Source organism: Sturnira hondurensis, unplaced genomic scaffold (assembly GCF_014824575.4).
Source record: "Sturnira hondurensis isolate 20B ecotype Veracruz unplaced genomic scaffold, ASM1482457v3 Scaffold0008196, whole genome shotgun sequence".
NCBI classification, from domain to species: domain Eukaryota; kingdom Metazoa; phylum Chordata; class Mammalia; order Chiroptera; family Phyllostomidae; genus Sturnira; species Sturnira hondurensis.
Window position 1 is genome coordinate 23,971,053 of NW_028080827.1, and position 20,413 is coordinate 23,991,465.

The following is a 20,413-nucleotide window of genomic DNA, read 5'->3' on the forward strand; positions in this document are numbered from 1 at the left end:
AATAGTAAAAGGGGGAATATACATACCACTAGAATAGCCTGGACTGCAGTTATCATCACAGATATACTCACACAGCCACTCTAAACACTTCAGTACTTACTTAGTCCTTATAATAACCCTATTATAAAGGTACAATTATTATCCCCATTTTACAGATGAGAAACCAAAGCACAGACAAGTAGGTCACACAGCCCAAAACCGAACAGTTAGAGTAAGGTCAAGTCAGGACGACGACTCAAGTAGGCTGCCCTTTCCCTAGTCCATGCTCCACACCAAGAACACTCTATCACAGCAACAAAATTTCAAAATTCATCAACACCTTGCATAAACTTTTTGAAACTGATACAGGAATTCTTTGCCTTTTTTCAAGTTATTTTTAATTCCAAAGTTTATAAAATTCTTAAATCTGAATTTATGTAAGTACATTAAAGGACATTAAGCTGGAAGGCACTTATCCCATAGGCATCATCCACAATCAATAATGCTGGCACTTTATTGGTGTTTTATTCATAACCCTGAGTGTTCCATTAAGGAAAAGATATCAAAAAGCATCATTACACTGATGCTTTGAAATGACATTTGATCTTTAAAATACCTGATGTAATTTTTAGTTACACTGTAATATAAAAATCACATAGTTAAATATATGAGAGAAGATTGAGGTTATCAGCTCCCAACCTTGAAAACTGTGGAAGGGTCTCCCAAAGATACACTGAAGCTGGCTGGTCCTTCTACAAGCAGACAGTAAATAATAAGTCTGAAAACTGAATCATGAGAGGAAGTCCAAATGTAAACCTCACATTTTAATCCTTTACTGCTTATTTTCGTCTATCATACACACTGATTCAATGAGAAGTAGAACTGACATTGAGAGAAAATACCAGAAGATTAAATTTTCAAAGCATTTTACCAGTGTAACATTCTCAATGAAGGAAAATAGACCAGGATTTGTATGACCCTTTTATCCACAATGGTATAGTTTTAGAATGGTATTTTCTAGTTTAGAGGGTGGTTACCATATTTAAAAAAACAATTTTAAAGAACTCATACATTATAAAGTGAAGGAAACAAACTTAACTAAAGGCTTATTCTTTATCTATACTGTACAGGAAAAAGTAAAAACAAAATATCCTGAGATTGTGAATACTGAAAACCCTCACTTAAAAAAATTCACATAGCTATTAAGTGCTATGACCAGTACTGGGACTCAAGACTGACTTCTTTCTACAACATTAATATCTGAAACTTTTCTTTGATTATTTGAAGATGCTTTACTACCAGTACATTTTTAAGACTTAAGTTCTAAATATCTAAGTTTTCTAGTAGATTGATGATAAATAAGTTTTCACTGGACTATTATTTTATACCACAAATTCTACCAAATTAAAATAGTAAATTACGTAATTATTTCCTCTCTGATACATAATTACTACTACACCTCATATATTCCTTTTTTAAAAGATTTTATTTATTCATTTTCAGAGAGAGAGGAAGAGAAGAGAGGGAGAGAAACATCAATGTGTGGTTGTCCCTCTCATGCCCCCTACTGGGGACCTGGCTTGCAACCCAGGCATGTGCCCTGACTGGGAACAGAACCTGCAACCCTTTCGTTTGTAGTCTGCACTCAATCCACTGAGCCACACCAGCCAGGGCTATTCCTCCTTTTAACATATAAAAGTAAACAGAGCTATATAAGTTATAGAACAAAATCTTTGTGATCTTAATTAGGCAGATTTCTAATATATGACAATTTTTTTAAAAAGCTCAACCCAGAAGAGAAAAAAGTTAATAAAATGGATTCATCGAAATTAAAAACTCTATTCTTTGAAAGATACTGTGTTACCCCTGACTGGTGCAGCTTAGTTGGCTGGGCACTGTCCTGCAAACCAAAAGGTTGTCGGTTCGATTCCTGGTTGGGGCATGTGTCTGGATTGCAGGTTTGGTCCCCAGTCAGAACATGTGCAAGAGGCAACCGACTGACATTTGTCTATTACATCAATGTTTATCTCCCACTCATTCTCCCTCTCTTCCCCTCTCTCTAGAATCAGTAAAAAAAAGAAAAACAAGTAAATAAATAATAAATGATACTGTGTTAAAAATGAAAAGACAAGCCATAGACTAAGAGAAAATATTGCAAAACACATTATATGATAAAGAATCTAGAGGACTTCCACCAAGATGGAGGCGTAGGTGGAAACACTGTGCCTACTCCCACAACCAAGTCTGAATACAACAAGGGTTTGGTGAACAAAGACGCAGCCAAAGAACAGAAAATTGAACTATACGGAAGTCTGACAATGAACCATTCAACCAGGACCGGTAAGAGGGGCGGAACCAGCAGCGGAGGGGGGACAGGCAAGAAAGATCCCCCAACCCCAGGCACCCAGGAAGCCCTGTGTCGGGTGGACCCAGTAAGGGCACAGGGTGGTGGGGCTGGCTGCAGCCACACATTCGCACACAGATAAACCAGTAGAGTGGGCAGTGAGATGAACCTCGAGGCCCCCAGCAGCAGTGGCGGCAGCAGAGAGGGCTGCCATTGCTTTCCTTTGACCCCACCCCAACATACAGCGTCACAACCCAGTGACTGAGTGGCCTCACCCTGGTGAACACCTAGGGCTCTGCTCCTCATATGGAACAGGCACAAACAGTCCAAAACATGGCTCAAGAAGAACTCAAAGCCCCAGAACCATAACTCTAAGCGAAAAAGAAATAGCGAACCTCTCAGATGCATAGTTCAAAACACTGGTGATCAGGATGCTCACAGAACTGGTGGATTTTAGCCACAAATTAGAGGAACATATGAAGGCTAAACTAATTGAAACGAAAGGAAATGCACAGGAAACCAACAGTGATGGAAAGGAAACTGGGACTCAAATCAAGGGAGTGGACCAGAAGGAAGGAAAAAAATAACCAAACAGAAAAGAAGGAAGAAACAAGAATTCAAAAAAATGAGGAGAGGCTTAGGAACCTCCAGAACATCTTTAAACGTTCCAACATTTGGATTATAGGGGTACCAGAAGGGGGAAAGAAACAGCCACGAGTGGAAAACTTATTTGAACAAATAATAAAGGAGAACTTCCCCGGTCTGGCAAAGGAAATAGACTTCCAGGAAATCCAGGAAGCTCAGAGAGTCCCAAAGAAGTTGGACCCAAGAAGGAACACACCAAGGCACATCATAATGACATTAGCCAAGATGAAAATGAAGGAGAGGATCCTAGAAGCAGCAAGAGATAAGAGGACAGTCACCTACAAAGGAGTTCCCATCAGACTGTCAGCTGATTTCTCAAAAGAGACCTTACAGGCAAAAGAAGGAGCTGGAAGGAAGTATTCCAAGTCATGAAATCCAAAGACCTACAGCCAAGGTTGCTTTATCCAGCAAAGCTTTCATTTAGAATGGAAGGACAGATAAAGTGCTTCTCAGATAAGGTCAAGTTCAAGGAGTTCATCATCACCAAGCCTTTATTACATGAAATGCTAAAGGGACTTATCTAAGAAAAAGAAGATGAAAAATATGAACAGTGAAAGGACAGCAAACTCACAGTTATTAACAACCACACCTAAAACAAAAGCAAACCAAGAGGACAGCTAGATTAGGAGTGGAACCATAGAAATGAAGAACACATGGAGGGTTAGCAAGAGGGGAGTGGGAGGAGGAGAAGGGGGGAGAAGGTACAGAAAATAAGTGGCATGGACCATAGGTAAAAAATAGATAGGGGGAAGGGCAAGAATAGTAGGGGAAATATAGAATCTAAAGAACTTGAGACATGGGGTCATAAAAAAAAGGGGGGGAAATGGTGGGGGAGGGAGTGTGCGGGTAGAGGGGAATAACGGGGGAATAGAACAACTGTAATGGTATAATCAATAAAATATATTTTAAAAAAGAATCTGTATCTACAGTACATGAAGAACTCTTAACACTCAGTAAGAAAACCACAATTTTTAAAAAAGATTTTATTTATTTTTAGAGGGAAAGAGAGGGAGAGAGACATTAATATGGGGAAACATTGCTAGGTTGCCTCCTGCACACACCGCAACCATGGACCAAACCACGATACAGGCAAGTGACCTGACTGGGAATTGAACTGGCAAACTTTCACTTTGCAGGACCATGCTGAACCAACTGCCCACACCAGTAGGGCAAGAAAAACACAATTTTTTTAAAAGGCAAAAGATAACGAAGACACTTCACTAAGAAGATATACAAATGGCATATAAGCATGTGAAAAGCTCCCCAACATATTAGTCATTAGGGAAATGTGATTTAAAAACATAATGAGAACCACTACATACTTATTAGACTGGCTAAAATTAAACAAAAATATGACAAAACACCTGAGAATACCAAGTGCTGGAAAAAGACACAGAGCCACTGGGATTCTCTATTATTTTTTAGTTCTCACACAGTTCTGATAGGCATACAAAATGATGTGGCTGCTTTGGAAAAGTCTGGCAGTTTCTTATAAATTTCAGCATATACTTAGGACACTACCCAACAATCCCGCTCTTCAGTAGGTATCCTAGAAAAATGAGAGTATATATTCATGCAAATATTTACAGCAACCCTGCTCATAATCTCCAAAAAATGTAAACAACACAAATGCCCTTCAACTGATGAATAAACTATAATACACATCTATAAATGGATTATTACTCAGCAATTTAAAAAAACTAATACACATACAAATAGTCTGCCCTATTTGCTGCCCTAGCTAGGGGGCTCAGTTGATCCAGCTTCATCATCCTGTACACCAAAAAGGTTATGGGTTTGATATCCTGTGGGGGCACATATGGGAGGCAACCAATCAATGTTTCTCTCGCATACTGATGTCTGTGTGTGTCTCTCTCTTCCCCCACGTCCTCTCTCTCTCAAATCAATAGTCACATACTTGGGTGAGAATTAAAAAGTAAATAAATACATAAATATCAATAAAGATAAAATAATTATGCTAATTTTTAAGTAAAATAAAATGTATTATGCTAAGTGAAAGAAACCAAACTGAAGGCTACACATTGTATGGTTCCATTTATACACTATTCTAGAAAAGGCAAACTATCAATGGTTTTTAGGAGCAGGGGTGGAAGGGATGGGCTGACTACAAAGTAACAAGGAAACTTTTTGGAATGTTGGAAAAGTGATCATGGTAGTTAGTATGTATGCACTGGTCAAAACTCAACACATTATACTAAAGAGAATGAATGTTGCTGTCTGTAAATCATGCCTCAGTAAGCTTGATATTGTGAGAAAACTAACAAGACAAAAATGCAATAATGACACAAATAATTTGGGAGGAATGGATTATAATGGCTCTAAATTTGTAAGCACAAATTCAAGTGTAAAAGGGCATATCTCGATTTTAAAAATATTAATTTAAAATATTATTTTGGACAGGAACTAGTATAAAGGACACATGGACAACAACTAAGGGGGGTAGAAATGAGAGGGAGGTGGGGAGTACTGGGGGGGTAGGCTGGGATGAGAGTAAAGACAGAAAACTGTACTTGAACAACAATTAAATAAATTTTAAAAATATTATTTTGGAATATGTCTACTGCACACTGGATGTATGTGCCATTTTGTAAAATACCATAGCATGACATTACCATTTTTATTTCAATAAAATAATTATTGAAATAAAAACTTTCACTAATTTCTAAATGCACTCAATGTTTTCATGTGCCAAGAAATGATTTTATATCATCTTTATTATAACTGTATACAAAATATTCTTATAAAATGTATTAAGTAAACAATTAATTTACTACCAAAGACTTCATGGTTATACATTTTTGAAATCTCTAAGATACCACCATCCACTTACTGCTCCATTTCAGAAATCTCATGAAAATAGTAGACAGCTCTTTGCTACATTACACAGGCAGGTGTGTATTTGAAATGAGAGGAAGGGTGGAATGATAGCTATTTTTCTTGTTATTTAGGGGGTGAGAACACAATGTAGTACCAAACTAAGCTCGGGAGGAATACAGTTCCTCACCATTAAAGTTGAAACCTATTAAAATTAAATAGTCTAGATTACATTTTAACTCCCTTTCCCTTTTTTCCAGTTCAGTATGCTCAGAGACTTTCAATGCTACTTAGAAAATAGCAGCTCTCATTTTTATAGCACTGATAATTTATATAATACATTTCTCCACACATATTATCTCTTTTAATTCTCTCTAAAACCTATGAGAAACTATGTTTTTCTTTAATTTGTACTGTAGATGTAGAGATGCCAAAACCCACTCAGGAGCTCACTTCAGCAGCACATACACTAAAAGTGCAATGACAGATACTGGCACAGCCCCTGAGCAAGGATGACACGCAAATTGGTGATGTGTTCTATCTTTTAACACAATATACAGATGTATTATAAAACTGTACACCTGAAATCTATGTAATTTTAGTAACCAAAGTTAAAAACCCACCCAGAAGGCTGAATTAGTTGTCCCTAGATCATACCACAAGTGGCAGGGCCTGAATGTTGTTTCTTACTATTCGTTTAACTTATTAGCATTTACTGCAGCCTGAAGACAGCCAATATGGGAAATCTATACCAAATGATGTCTAAAAATATTATCAATAACTTACCCAACAATAAACTAAGAAAATAATTGAATTTTAAATACAAAGTATCTGAAAACAAACCTATAAAAATATCATTTTGAAGTGAAATTTGCACTGATAAAAAGTCTTATATACCCCTGACTGGTGTGGCTCAGTGGACTGACCATCTTCCCACAAAGCAAAAGGTCACCAGTTCAATTCCCAATCAGGGCACATGGCCGGGTTGCAGGCCATGTCCCCAGTAGGGGGGCATGGGAGGGGCAACCAATCAATGTTTCTGTTTCTCTCACACACCGATGTTTCCTTCTCTTTCTCCCTCTCTTCTTCTCTCTCTAAAAATAAACAAATAACATCTCTAAAAAAACTAGAATCTTATTTAAAAGGTAACAGTGTCTTGAAAGACAAAGGCTAAGGAACTGTTCTATAGGGTGATTAAGGTCTGGAAACAGGTACTATTTATGACTTTACATGTATCTTTTTTTTAAATTTAATTGTTGTTCAAAGAGAGTTTTCTGTCTTTTACTCCCATCCCAGCCCGCCTCCCAGTGCTCCCCTACATGTATCTTAATGTGATTTTAATAAACTATTTATTATATATTCTCCTGTGGTTCCAAACTTTAAACTATTAAAGTAGCCATTAAAGGACCCTGCTCTGGCTGGTATGGCTCAGTAAACTGAGTGCTGGCCTGTGAACTGAAAGGTCCCAGGTTCAATTCCCAGTCAGGACCTGGACTGTGGGCCAGCCAGCTGACCAATGTTTCTCTCACACATCAATGTTTCTGTCTTTCTCCTTCCCTTACCCTCTCTCTAAAAATAAAAAAAATAATAATAAAATTAAGGACCCTAAGAGGTCAATTTAGTTAAAACTCAATGTGGAATGAGATCCAGAATGGAAAAAACAGACTATTACTAGAATAATTTGCAAATTTGACTATGGATACATAGTAGATGATAGTATCAATTCAATGGTAAATTTCCTGGATTTGATAATTGTTCTGTAATGTTTAAGAGAAAGTCCTTGTTCTTAGGTGATATATATTTTAAACATCTAAGTATGAAGGATTATGATGTCTGCAACTTAAATGGTTCAAAAGTGTGCGCGTGTGTGTATATACAGAAAAATCAAATGGCAAAATGCTAATTGGTGATTCACATAAAGATTATACAATGTGTACTGTTACTATTCTTGAACTAAGAAGTCTGAAATTAGAAAAAATAGTCAGATAAAAGGTAAAACTTTAAATTCTCTTCCGGTTTCCTTCAGTAGGTATTGGATATTTCCAACAACATCTTTTGTTAAGAAATTGCATAAACAAACATATATTCTTTTTAGTGCTTCTATAAGTTAACTCTAGCTGGAATCAAACAGTATTTTCTGATTTAAAAAAAATGAAGTGTCAAACAATACAAAATGTGGCAAAAAAAAAATGAAGTGGCAGCAAACAACACAAAATGTATCCAAGGAATAGTGCATACTTTATTAGGTGATATAAGAATTTTAGTAAAATTTACATTACTATCCTCTATTTTTAAGGAGCTTAGAATTTTGCTAAGAACCATAAAATTACAATGTCCAGTTCCTATGGATTATTAACAGTATTCTCAACACTGAATAAACTTACTATCAAATAGTACATATATAACTAAAACTCAGCTCACTTTAATAGCTATAATTTCACCATTATGTTTCTCTCATTCCATTCCAAGATTTTTAAAAATTTTTTAAAGTTCATAGTGAAATCTTCATATATTTCACTGTGAATACAGTGAGATTGCATCATGTACACATTTTATTTCCATGAATGCAACCATAAGACCTCAGGGGGAAAAAATAGGATTCCAATGTCATAGACACCATTCCAACTACATAATCATGCCTTCCCCAAGGAGCAGCACTAAGCAAACGCATGAGAAGGGAGCTGTCCAGTTACCTACGCCCCTCTCTCTGTACGCATCTTGCCAATCTCTAATCCTAGTGTTTAAAGTATTTCTGTGAAACGAAGTCCCTAAAGTAAGCCAACTTCATCTAGTGCTCAACTAACAAAGTTCTTGTAGCTTCTAAAGGAAAAACTAGCTATTATGCCCTTCTGTGAGAGACAGAACGTATATGATACTTCAAGATCACTTTAAGAGATTTCTAAGGATAATTTAAATTAAAAATTCTTTGTTTGATCATGTGTGATAACTTCACAACCTAACTATTGTAACATACAAATGCAACATTACTGAACATATGTTCAAGAACATAACAGACTTTAAAGCAAGTACAAACTTCTTTCTGAAGCCTACATTCAGAAACGTATTGCTCAGATTTGTGTAAGTCAACTCCATACATCTCTTTATAGTTATTCTTGAGTCATCCAACTTACATTTTTCCCTCTGAATATTATTTGACCCGATCTAAATCAATTTCTACATTCTTCCCATTCATAATCAGAGCTAGAAGGTACTTACAAATCACATAGTCTACTCTTCCCTTCAAGCTTGTAGAGTTGGCTGGAGATTTCCATTCAGTGAGTTTCAAGTTACAAAAAATTCTTTATTCCTCAACTAAAATGAATTTTTATATAAAGGTAAAATTTTAATTACACACAGAAGTTTTTAAAAAAATTTATAAAGTGATTACTAAAATGCACTAAAACAAAGTATCTCTTTGGAATTTAGAATCCTCAAATACTGACTAAGCTCTAAATCCTATGGAGAACAGCTTTAATATTTCTCAATGATCTCCAGAGAAACATCAGGGAAGTCCATAAAATTGAGCCTCTTTACAAAATTTATTTTTGAATACCGTTGCTTTATAATTCTATTCTCTGATATCTTATATTTATAATCTTTATCCCTGATGTTTTATATTTTAATCCTTTTCTTTAAAATAAAAAATAGTATACAGGTTTGAAAATTGTTTTTCATAAAACATGCAATATATTTTAAAAATTGTATTTAGGGGTTCCAATCTGTATATTAAAAAAAGGTGGAAACAATTTTTCATTTTTGGAATGAGGTATAAACATTAAGAGGATCCATATTAAAGGTCATTTGTCCAGTATCAGCCTAGACCAAGTCACAGATGTAACCATTTCTGTCACATCACAATATAATTCCTTAAACCTCACTTCTTGGTGTACACTCTTTGCTTTCTTTTAAAAGATTAGTGCAGAATGACAAATATGTTTTACTGTTTTATTTTTTAAAGATTTTATTTAGCCCTGGCTGGCAGTTTAGTGCCAGTTTAGCGCCAGTTTAGCCCTGGCTGGATTGAGCACCAGCCTGCAAATCAAAGGGTCACCAGTTTGATTCCCAGTCTGGGGCCAAATGCCCGGGTTGCAGGATGGGTCCTCAGTAGCGGGCACGTGAGAGGCAACCACACACTGATGTTTCTCTCCCTCTCTTTCTCCTTCCCTTCCCCCATCTCTAAAAATAAATAAATAAAATCTTTTTAAAAAAATTTTTTAAAAAAGATTTTCTTCATTTTTTAGAGAGCAGGGAGAGGGAATCATCAATGCGTGAGAGAAACACTGATCTACTGCCTCTCCCACACACCCCTACTTCACCCCAACTAGGGACCACCTGCACACCAGACATGTGACCAGACTAGGAATTAAATCAGTGGGCTTTCATTCTGCAGGACATGGGTCAACCAACTGAGCCACACCAGTCAATGCTTATATTAAGATTTAAAAGGGACCTTTCAGATCTTTGAAACAAAGTCACAAATGTAAGAATCATGGTTTAAAGTTCTTTATAAAATTCTAACTACAAAAATGACACCCACTTAGGAAGCATTATCTACTTTTTTAGCTTGCTTAATTAACTGCCTAAGTCTGGGATGAACACCACTGTCACAATAAGGGTGACCCTGAAGGGCCAATCCATACAGTTGTGTCATACCTTTTTTGATCATAGGCCTCTTTGAGAATCTAATAAAAGCTAAAAACCTCTTCTCAAGAAATTCCACAATGTGCACATATACACAAAATTTTACTATAGTAGTGTTAGGGGGAGGAGTCATCATAAAATCGATTAGACCTAGAGAAACAAATTGCTATTACTGATTATAGAAGACAGCCTTAAAACATAATACTTAGGTATTTATACACACTCGAGTGAGAATAAGGGTATCATATAAGCATTTGGAGTTAAGGTTGTAGGTGAATAGTGTGGTAGCTCCTGTCAAGGTACGTAACTGCCCCACGGTCACAGTAGCTAATTGGTTCTGCTAATTGTCCATCCTTACTCTGCAACCCCGAGACATGAGACCCTGTGCTATCTCATCCCCACCTTGACCTCCACCTCTTACCATCTAGACTCCACCAAGCTGCTTTGATTAACTACAGCTACTGTTACCAAGTAGTCATTCAGTCTACCCTTTAACACCTTCAATGACACAACTTAAGGATTAAGAAGACAGGTCATTCCAGTTTTAGGCAACTCTAAAGAATTATAGAGTTCCTTTTTAATTTTACTAGATTGATTTGTCAATTTTAAATGCCGCTTTACTGAATTTCTCTATTTACTTGCCAACAGGTAACAAAACTGTTTACCATTCAAATTATCTAATCCTAAAGCCAGGACCAAAACATCTTTTAGTTTTACTTGTACTAAACAGGAAAGTCAGAATTATGTTGATAAGCACTTTATATTTGGAAGTCAAAATATTAAGAGGACTGTAGTGGTTCAGTTCAAGATGCAAGGTTTCCATGTACACAATATTTCCTACAATGTTGGGCTCCTTTTCACTATATAAAACATTTTTAAATGCATGAACATTAAAAGATTAAGATTATAGTCACTTAAAATTAACATCAGTTCTCCCTGTATATAATTTATTCTCTGTATTTCTATCTATGCCTAGGATTCTGTAATAACAATTCTAATCAATGTAATATAAATATAGAATTCATTATTTATTCATTAAAGGCTGGCTTTCAAGAACTACAAGTTGTCTCTATCACCTTCAACAGCTCCTTTCTCATAATAAGCAGTATCTCTTGTTGAAACTAGTATTATTAATAAGATCCTGAAGCAACCTCTGATGTAAATGCTTGTTTCCTTTGAAAACAAAGGAGATACGAACAATTATATTTGCTTTTTCTTCCTTAAATAATCCCCACACTAGTACTGGACAAGAGTTCACAAATATTTTGCAAACAGTAATTGATTTATCCAAACCAGATCAGAAAAAATGCTAAGCACAAGTTAAGTGGATAAACAACACAGGAAGGTCTCATTTTCAAAGAGCTACCCCAGGGGGATCTCTTCCATGGGCTGCCTCAGGGGAGCCAAAGAATGCAGTCCTAAAGAGGCTGCTACCTTGCAAGGAGCTTCTTTTTGGCCCTTCAATAATTAAAATTCCTGTAGGAATACAAAGACAGTCCACCTAAATGAATTCTGTCTTACTTTGCATATTGCATTGGGGCACTACTCAAGTAAGTTCATATGGCAGGTATACAATAATCCCTTGGTAAGAAATAAATTTCCTGATAAATACCACTTTTCTACTTTCCCAGAGTGGCTTGAAGAAGGAATGCTCTTTATTAAAAAAAAAAAAAAACACCCAAAAGCCTAAAAAGACTATGCCACACATACCATCACCTTATCACAACTGCATTACATGTAGAAGGCACTTTGAAGCTCAGGAAGACAGTACGCCCAACATTTCTCTTGTGATAAAATTATGTACTGAATGATTTCAGTAGATTCTTCCAAGCTCAAAGTGGTTTCATCCATCACAAAAAAATGTGTACTGTGAAATTTCCTTACACCTCAGATTGTTGTATACCCTATTATTTAAAATTGATTCAGTTTTAAACCAACTCAATATATATTTGTACCCAAGCAAATACTGTCCATCTCTGGGTCCGTTTTTTAACATAAAATTCTTTCACTAGTTTGTTATTTTTTTGTTTTAAGGTTTCACTAGTTTGTTATTAATATAAAATTGAACACTTGAAATAGCTTACTTAAAGCATGGACTATAGTCAGTCAAACACTGCCCCACCCCTTGTAAGAGTGGATGACTGGAAATTTATTTTAATACACTCCACGCAGTAGTAAAGCTATATGGAACCTTGATATTGGCGACAGAAGTTGCACATTTGCCTGTACAGTTTATTCTTAAGTAGATTTTGTATCATCCTCAAATCCAAACGTCACCACCATTCGGTAAACTAAAGTAATTGATAACCACAAACCCTGTAATATCCCCCTCCCAGCATCCACTTGTGCATGTTTCTCATTTCTTTTCCTGCGAACTCGCTAAACTTAAAAAAAGAATTAAGGAGTTTTCCCGAGTAACTGTGCAATTAAATGTATTAATTGGGAAGTTGGAATCACATGAAAACTTCAAAGACTAATGATAAAAAAACACGTTGCGAAAAGGGAAAGATCTATTTGCTTAAACATTGAAAGATCTTACATTTTTAAAAAAGTACTTGTGGGACGCCAACCAAGGTTTCTAAAATCCACCCCTCCCCCTCGCTTAAAGTTCCCCCTTCCTCGCAGCCTGGGATGCTACTCACCGAGTTTTTCCACCAACTTGAGCATCACCCCTCCAATGTGCACCTCTCCAGTCACCCTTAGGGTGACATCGCGGCTCAGGTCCGTCACATGAACACTCAGTTCCCACGTCCCATCCGCATAGCAGCCATCTGGCATCCTTATCCCGTCCAGAGCCATGGCTCCTTCCTGCGAGCACGGAGGAAATGGCTCTCGTAAGCGTCACTCCTCCGAAGGCAGGCAAATCCCACCGAATTCACGGAGTCGGTAACAGGGTGGGAAATGAAGGACGCGAGCGTTTCCGCACGAACTCGGGAGAGAGGCGGCAAGGGCCGGGCTGCGGGCAGCACTACGCGCCCCCGCGCCCGTTCCCGTCGGCCGCCCCGCGCTCCCGCCCCGCGGCAGCCCTCGGCGGTCACGACGTCACCCGCCCGCACAGCCCCAGTCTAGCGGACCGCTGCGGGCTTCACCTGCCCGTCCGCGGGCCGCACCCCGGCCGACGAGACGCCGGCCGCGGGCTCCACATTCCTCCTCCTTCTCCTCCTGCCCACCCGTGCTCCCCACCGAGGTACCAGCCGAGGTCCCTGCCCCTCACCGCGCGCCCCTAACCTGCGGCTCGCGCGGCAACAGCGCGGGGGCGGTGGCTCGCGGGGCGGTGGTGTCCGGTTCGCCCACCTCAACCGGCAAAGCGCAGCCTCCCGGCTGGAGCTACTAATGGAGTCCCGTCGTCGCGGCCCCTCGCCTCCCTCCCGGGGCTCCACCCCTCACTCCCCGCCCCCTCAGTCGGAGTCCAGCGGCGGCAGGGCGCGCCCGCTCCCTCCTTCCTCCGCCCGGAGCGGGCCGGGCTGCCGCGCCCCCTCCCCCACCGTCCCCAGCGGCCGCGCTCAGGGCAGGGGGCCGCGCGGACTCCGGCGGGGGGCGGGGCGGCGCGCGGGGGCGGGAGCAGAGCGAGGGGGGCGGGGGGCACCCGCGGCGGCAGCAATCTCAGCCCCGCGGAGCCGCTGCCCTTTTATGGAAATGAAGGACCCAACGTAGGGATAGAATCCAACATCCGGGCTCTCGCCGGGACCTGAGGAGGGGGAGCGAGGGGAGCGCGGGTGGGCAGCAGGGCGCTCCTTCCCTGCTCGCGTCTCTGGCTGTGCGGGACCCGTGGCAGAGAGTGGTTGCGCTTCCAGCGGGTGCAAGGGGATTGTCCGTGAGAAACGGTCACAGGAAATTCCCAGGGCAGGGAAGTTTTCAGGGAACAAAGTACCTACCACCCCCTCCCCAGGCCTGAAGCGGGACCAGAAGTCTCGGGGCGGTCAGACGTGCCGCACTCCGGGAGCTGGAGATGAGATTTGGGACGTGAAAACTTTAAAAAGTAACTGCTCAAGCCAGCTCCCCGAACATCCCACAAAAGAATGACGAAACCCAGAGGGAGGTGAGCCACAAAAAGTGCTTTGCAAAGTAATGTCCGTCACAACCGGCAACTCCTACTGGACTCCCAAGACTCTGCACGCGCTCTTAACCCATTCGGAAGAGCCAACCAGAAGTGAGCCAAATACGTCCTACAATGCTCTTGTTTAACGGGAAAAAAAGAAAAAAATAAGTACAGTGGTTTTACTCTGAAACTTTCTCCAGCTCTTTTAATGTCTCTATAGGCAACTAAAATCTAACAGTTCACTAAGGCTTTTGGATAGACATATCTCCTGTACCACACCCACAGCCACACCTTGAAGGAATTTCAATAGCTCTGGACCACTGCCAGGAAGTATAGGGAGGAACTAAGAACCTTACCTGTTGAGACGGTCTAGCGATGGAGAACGGTCCTCCAGCTTCCCATTTTACTTTTCATTTCCCCATTTACTGTAGGGCTCTGGCGAGTGGGCTCTCTTCAGAAACAGCTAATCAGGGGAACTGCTTCGCTGGCAAATGCATGGCTCAAAAAATGTGGATCTAGAAGACGCGGATAAGATACCCCAGGTCCCATTACACGACCCTAGTTTTAAAAGTCTCAAAATCGTCTTGAGCTTTGTGAAACTCTTGGAAGAGGAATCCACCAGGTAAATAAGCCTTGGTTCATCAACACAATTGGGAAACCAGATTAGAGGCCTCAAGAAAAGGGTGGGACCCACAAAGGAAAGCAGCGAAATTTAGTCAGATGCCAGAGATTTGGCGCGCGCGGGCGCGCGGGCGCGCACACATACACAAATAGGGAAAACCACTACAGTATTTTCAAGCTAGTCGTCATGGAGAAATTGATGCCTCGAGTCTGCAGTCTCTCCACACTCCAATTATTTCTACGCATGGAGATTTCAAGTAGTTCACTTGGAACCAGAGAGGAGAGAAGATTTATGTCAATTGCGGTGTTGAAAATATATGGGAAAATGTTTTTAATAAAATTGTTAGGGTACAAAACTGCACATGCAGCTGTATAATTACAAGCTTATCTATTCTTAAATATGCAGAGAAAAAAATTCTGGAAGGAAGCACACCACAAAATTAGGAAGCTCTCTGGGTGTTGAGATCGTGGGAGATCTTTTTTCTTTTTCTCTTTTATTTTCTAAAAACTCCAAAGCTTTGCATTCAGAATCCTTCTATCACCAGCTCAAATTGTATTCAGCATCTCAGTTTCTCTGTGCAGGCCATTACATTCACAATGATAGACCAGAGACCAGACTCTGGAGCAGGGTTTTCAGGGGTCTCCTTGTGTGCTTTTTAATATCCACAAATAAAATGAGTTCTTTTAGAGTAGGAACTTTAAATTAGTTGTATTACCCGCAAATTTACAAATAGATTGTCACAAAGGAAATGTGAAACATGCTGATACCAAATCAACCCAAATATCGTGGAAACAGTAGGTCTTTCCCTTGGAGAAATCACATTATTGGGGAAAGCCTGGCTTTAAATGTTTAAGTGTTTATTTCGACACCTCACCCCAAAGAGACTTATGGCATTATATAAGGATGCATAAGCTATGAGATAGAATACATTATTGATGGCGCAAAACAAGAGAACAAAAAAAAGACCAAAGGGGATAGATATTTACTATGGAAGCTGGAATGAGGCTAAGAATTGTAACTAATGACCTTCACGAGTGTTCCAGTAAAGTCTGAATAACCATGGCTTCACAAACATGACTTTATAGAACTGCAAAAATCCATGTCCTTTCTGAACATACCTTTATTCCTTTAGACAAATTTCTCAAAGCTGACTGTCATGGCTCAGAAACCCTCTTAATACTCAGCTTACACATTCTAGTTTTTTTCTCATTCTCCTGTGAGTTACTTTCTGAACTTTCTACCTCAGTGCCTGCTGTAGTGGCTGCTGCCCACTTGTATGACTATTCCCTGAGTTTAGTGACAGAGGAGGGTGGATTTTAATGTTATGAATAACAGTCTGTTTCTTAATATTTTAAATAGCTCAATTATCACTTTTTAAATAAATATTTTTAAAGTATTTTATTTATTTATTTTTAGAGAGAGGGGAAGGGAAGGAGAAAGAGTGGGAGAGAAACATCGATGTGTGGTTGCCTTTCATGTGTCCCCTACTGGAGACCTGGCCTGCAACCCAGGCATGTGCCCTGACTGGGAGTCGAACCGGCAACCCTTTGTTTCACAGGCCCATGCTCAATCCACTGAGCTACACCAGCCAGGTCAATTATCACTTTATAAGAGACTTTAGCCCTGGCCTGTGTGGCTCAGTTGGGTGGAGCGTCTTCCTGTAAACTAAGAGGTCATGGATTTAATTCCTGGTCAGGACACATGCTTAGGTTACACGGTCATCCCTCTTCTGGGCACATATGAGAGGCAACAGATTGATGTTTCTCACATCTCTGTTTCTCTCCCTCTCTCTCTCTTTTCCCCTGTCAGTAAAATCAATAAAAATAATAATAAAATATTTTAAAGTCTGGAGTCTCGAGAATTAAAAAAGAGAGAGAGACTTTACTAGCTTCAGAAAACCAGCAGTTTATGTTTGAGGAGTACAAAGTGCAGGAAGGCAGTGACCTTCTGTTAAGTACCATTGGGGGATAATTGGACTGGAATGGACGCATCTGGTCCCTTGGGGCCTTCTTTTTGAATATTCCAAGTGTTGGTTGCTTTGAAGATTAAAGAGGAGTCAGACTTAGTTTTTTTTGTAGTTTATTGAGTGAGACCTTCAAATGCATTTCATAAACGTTTACTTCCACCTCAAGTCTTTCAGTGTATTCAGATATGAATTTTTAGCTGAAATTCGTCCCCCCCGCCCCCGCCCCAGAAACTCTTAAGACAGTGCAATACTTGTGGTACTTACATCATCCTGAAAAGTAGCCGAGCACTCCAGTGTTTGGAAGAACAGCACAAGCACTGAAAGCAGCCATATCCAAATAAGGTACCAAGCACTGAACTTAGATTTAGACTAAATGACACCTCACAGATCTGCTGTCAGATGCAGTCCTCCAGCTTGGTAATCCTCAGGTTGACTTCAGCTTTTTCTCAGCCTAAACTGTGCTTTATATTTCTAAAAGTTTAATATAAAATATAACCACAGGGTTTGAAAATAAAAAGAGAGGTCGGGGAGATAAGAATAAGAAGAGGTTCATGTGAGTGTGAATCTGTAAGGATAGTTAATGATGCTATGTGAGGCCAGCAAGATGAAATGTAATGAATTATTCCTGTCAAATACCAGGTGAGCAGAATTCTCTCTATGTCTTGGGGATTGCCCCGATTGGAATGAACTGGTAATGCTCTTAAGGAGGTAGAAATCAAGGGGCATGTGGTGTGAACTCAGAATGGGAGGGAAGGTTGTAGTGGCTATGTTTTTTGATAGAAGTAGGCAGTCACTTTAAATAGCAGGGAAAGGGCTGGCGAACAGAAACAAAGAGGATTTGCTTGGAGTCGAGCTGTTTCTATACAGTCCTAAAGAAGGGCTCTGAGATACAATGAAATCTCTACTTTAAGGAGAAAGAAATGCACTTCTCACATTGAATGCTCTAGATTTTCTTGGATTGGCCAAAAAGTCCATTAGGTATTTTCCGTACGATGGCTCTTGTAGTGCTTAGTTGCCTTTAACTTCATTCAAAACAATGTAGTTAGATTGTATTGTGACAGCTGTCATATCAGTGTGCATTTAAAAATAACATCAAAGTTGGTGAAGTTTTATGCAGTTTTATGTAGCATTTTAATATTAAAGATGGAAAAAATACACATCTTCATCATGTTGTGCTTTATTGTTTTAAGAAAGGTAAAAACTCAAACACTAAAAAAGATCTGTGCAGTGTATGGAGAAGGTGCTGTGACTGATCAAACTTGTCAAAAGTGGTTTGTGAAATTGCTTGGTACTATTGACATTTGGGCCAAATAATCCTTTGCTGTGGGGCTGTCTTATGCACTGGAAGATGTCTAGCAGCACCCCTGGCCTCTACCCTCTGGAAGCCAATAGCAAGAAATAGCCGACATACTTAAAATATCCAAATCAATAATGTTATTGGCAAAAATAAAAAATGTGTCTTTTATTTTGCAGAAAAAATGTAACAGACTTTTTGGCCAACCCAATAGAAAGTATTTTGTAGAAAATAATGCTGTGATACTTAAAACTTTTTTCCTTTAAATTTGAACATCATGTCATCTTGTGAAAAGTTCTGCCCCTGACAAAAATATGAAATGTTCACATATATGCTTGCACAAGCAAGGTAGCTAATTGTGTGCATAGCACGGTGCAAGCCAGGCACCAAGACAGCCGTGTAGACATACAATGTCACAAACTTTCAAGGAACATCAGTGTAACACAGGAAGCTTACATATGAAACATCAGAGAGGAGATCCACATTTAAAAAAGAGTGAAATTAGACCCACACCTCACACCATAAACAAAAATTAACTCAAAATAGATGATAGAAGGAAATGTAGTCTCTAAGCCATAAAATTCTGAGAGGAAAAAAACAGAAGTAAACCTTTGTGGCTCTGGATTAGGCATTGGCTTCTTAGGCAGTACATAAAAGCAAAGCAACAAAAGACAACAAAATTGGATTTTATAAAAATTTAAAATGTGTGTTTCAAAGGATAACATAAAATGTGGTGAAATCACAGAATTAGAAAAAAATTGAAAATCATCTATCTTTTAACGGACTTATATCTGGACTATATAAAGAACTATTACAAGTACACAGTAAGAAGTACATAGTAAGACGATTAGTAACGTAATTAAAAATTGTCAAGTGAACCCTGGCTGATGTGGCACTGAACCTGCCTGGGAATCAAACTGGTGACCTTCAGAATTCCAGTCAGGGCACATGCCTGGATAATGGGCCAGGTACCCAGCTGGGGTCATGTGAGAACCAACCGATTGATGTATCTCTCCCTCTCTTCCCCTCTCTCTAAAAATAAATAAGGTCTTTTTAAAAAAGGGCAAATGATTTGAATAGACAATTCTCCAAAGAAGGTATATAAATAGCCAATAAGCACATATTATTGTAAAATGCTCAACATTATTAGGCATCAGGAAAATGCAAATCAAAACCATAATAAGAAAACACTTTGGCCCTGGCTGGTGTAGCTCAGTGGATTGAGCGTGGGCCTGCGAACCAGAGGATCGCGGTTCAATTCCCAGTCAGGGCACATGCCTGGGTTGCAGGCCCGTTCCCTGCAGGCCAACTCCCAGCAGGGGACGCACAAAAGGCAACCATACATTGATGTTTCTCTCCCTCTCTCCTTCCCCTCTAAAGATAAATAAATAAATAAATTTTAAAAAAAAGAAAACACTTCATGCCTCACTAAAATGCTATGATTAAAAAAAAGATGACAAATCAAGTTTTGGCTAGGATATGGAGAAATTGCAACCTTCATACATTGCTGGTGGGAATGCAAAACAGTATGCTGTTTTGAAAAGCAATTTAGCAGTTCCTCAGAACATTAAACATAGAGTTGCCATATAACCCAGCAATTTTATTCTTAGATATATACCCAAGAGAAATGGAAACATATGTCCACACAAATTCATATATATAGATGTGAATTATAGCCAAGAGATGGAAACAACCCAATGTCTTTTGAGCAATGAAAGACATTTGAGTTGTTTCCATCTTGGCTATTATTATTTGTATGCAAGTGTTTTTAAAAATGATTCATTAAAAAATCAGAAGGGAGAAAAACTCTATTACTCTGTAAGTCTAAACTGTGAAGTACAGACCCACTTTGAGGACTGTCAAAGCCTAGCCTCTGAAGGAGGTCACCAATGAAGTAATGGAACATTTTATGAAGAAGAGAAATCAAAATGTATCTGAAGGAGTAGACACAGTTAGATCTATAAAGAATAGTACGAAAAATCATGAGGCTGAAGTGAGCGTGGCCGGCTCACCGGCCAAAGACAAGAAAGAAGAGCCCAGGAGAAGTT

At 39.3% G+C, this 20,413-nt stretch overlaps 1 protein-coding gene and 1 non-coding gene across 9 annotated transcripts in view; one reads left to right on the forward strand and one right to left on the reverse strand.

Moving 5' to 3' along the window:
* Window positions 1–15,175, reverse strand: part of FERMT2 (FERM domain containing kindlin 2) — a 90,036-nt gene extending 74,861 nt beyond the window's left edge. For 3 of the 8 annotated variants that reach the window (XM_037054325.1, XM_037054323.1, XM_037054324.1), the window contains exons 1-2: window positions 13,673–13,900; window positions 13,087–13,252 (exon numbers count right to left, since the gene is read on the reverse strand). In XM_037054325.1, the coding sequence (XP_036910220.1) occupies window positions 13,087–13,243 (157 nt within the window). In that variant the 5' untranslated portion in view covers window positions 13,244–13,252; window positions 13,673–13,900. Of the gene's footprint in view, window positions 1–13,086; window positions 13,253–13,672; window positions 13,906–14,839 lie in introns of those variants that run through there. The other 5 variants (XM_037054321.1, XM_037054327.1, XM_037054320.1 and 2 more) reach the window with 5 other exon arrangements.
* LOC118992647 (U6 spliceosomal RNA) lies at window positions 6,249–6,350 on the forward strand. Its single transcript, XR_005067667.1, has one exon. It is a non-coding gene; the product is annotated as a U6 spliceosomal RNA (small nuclear RNA).
* Window positions 15,176–20,413: the final 5,238 nt, after the last annotated feature.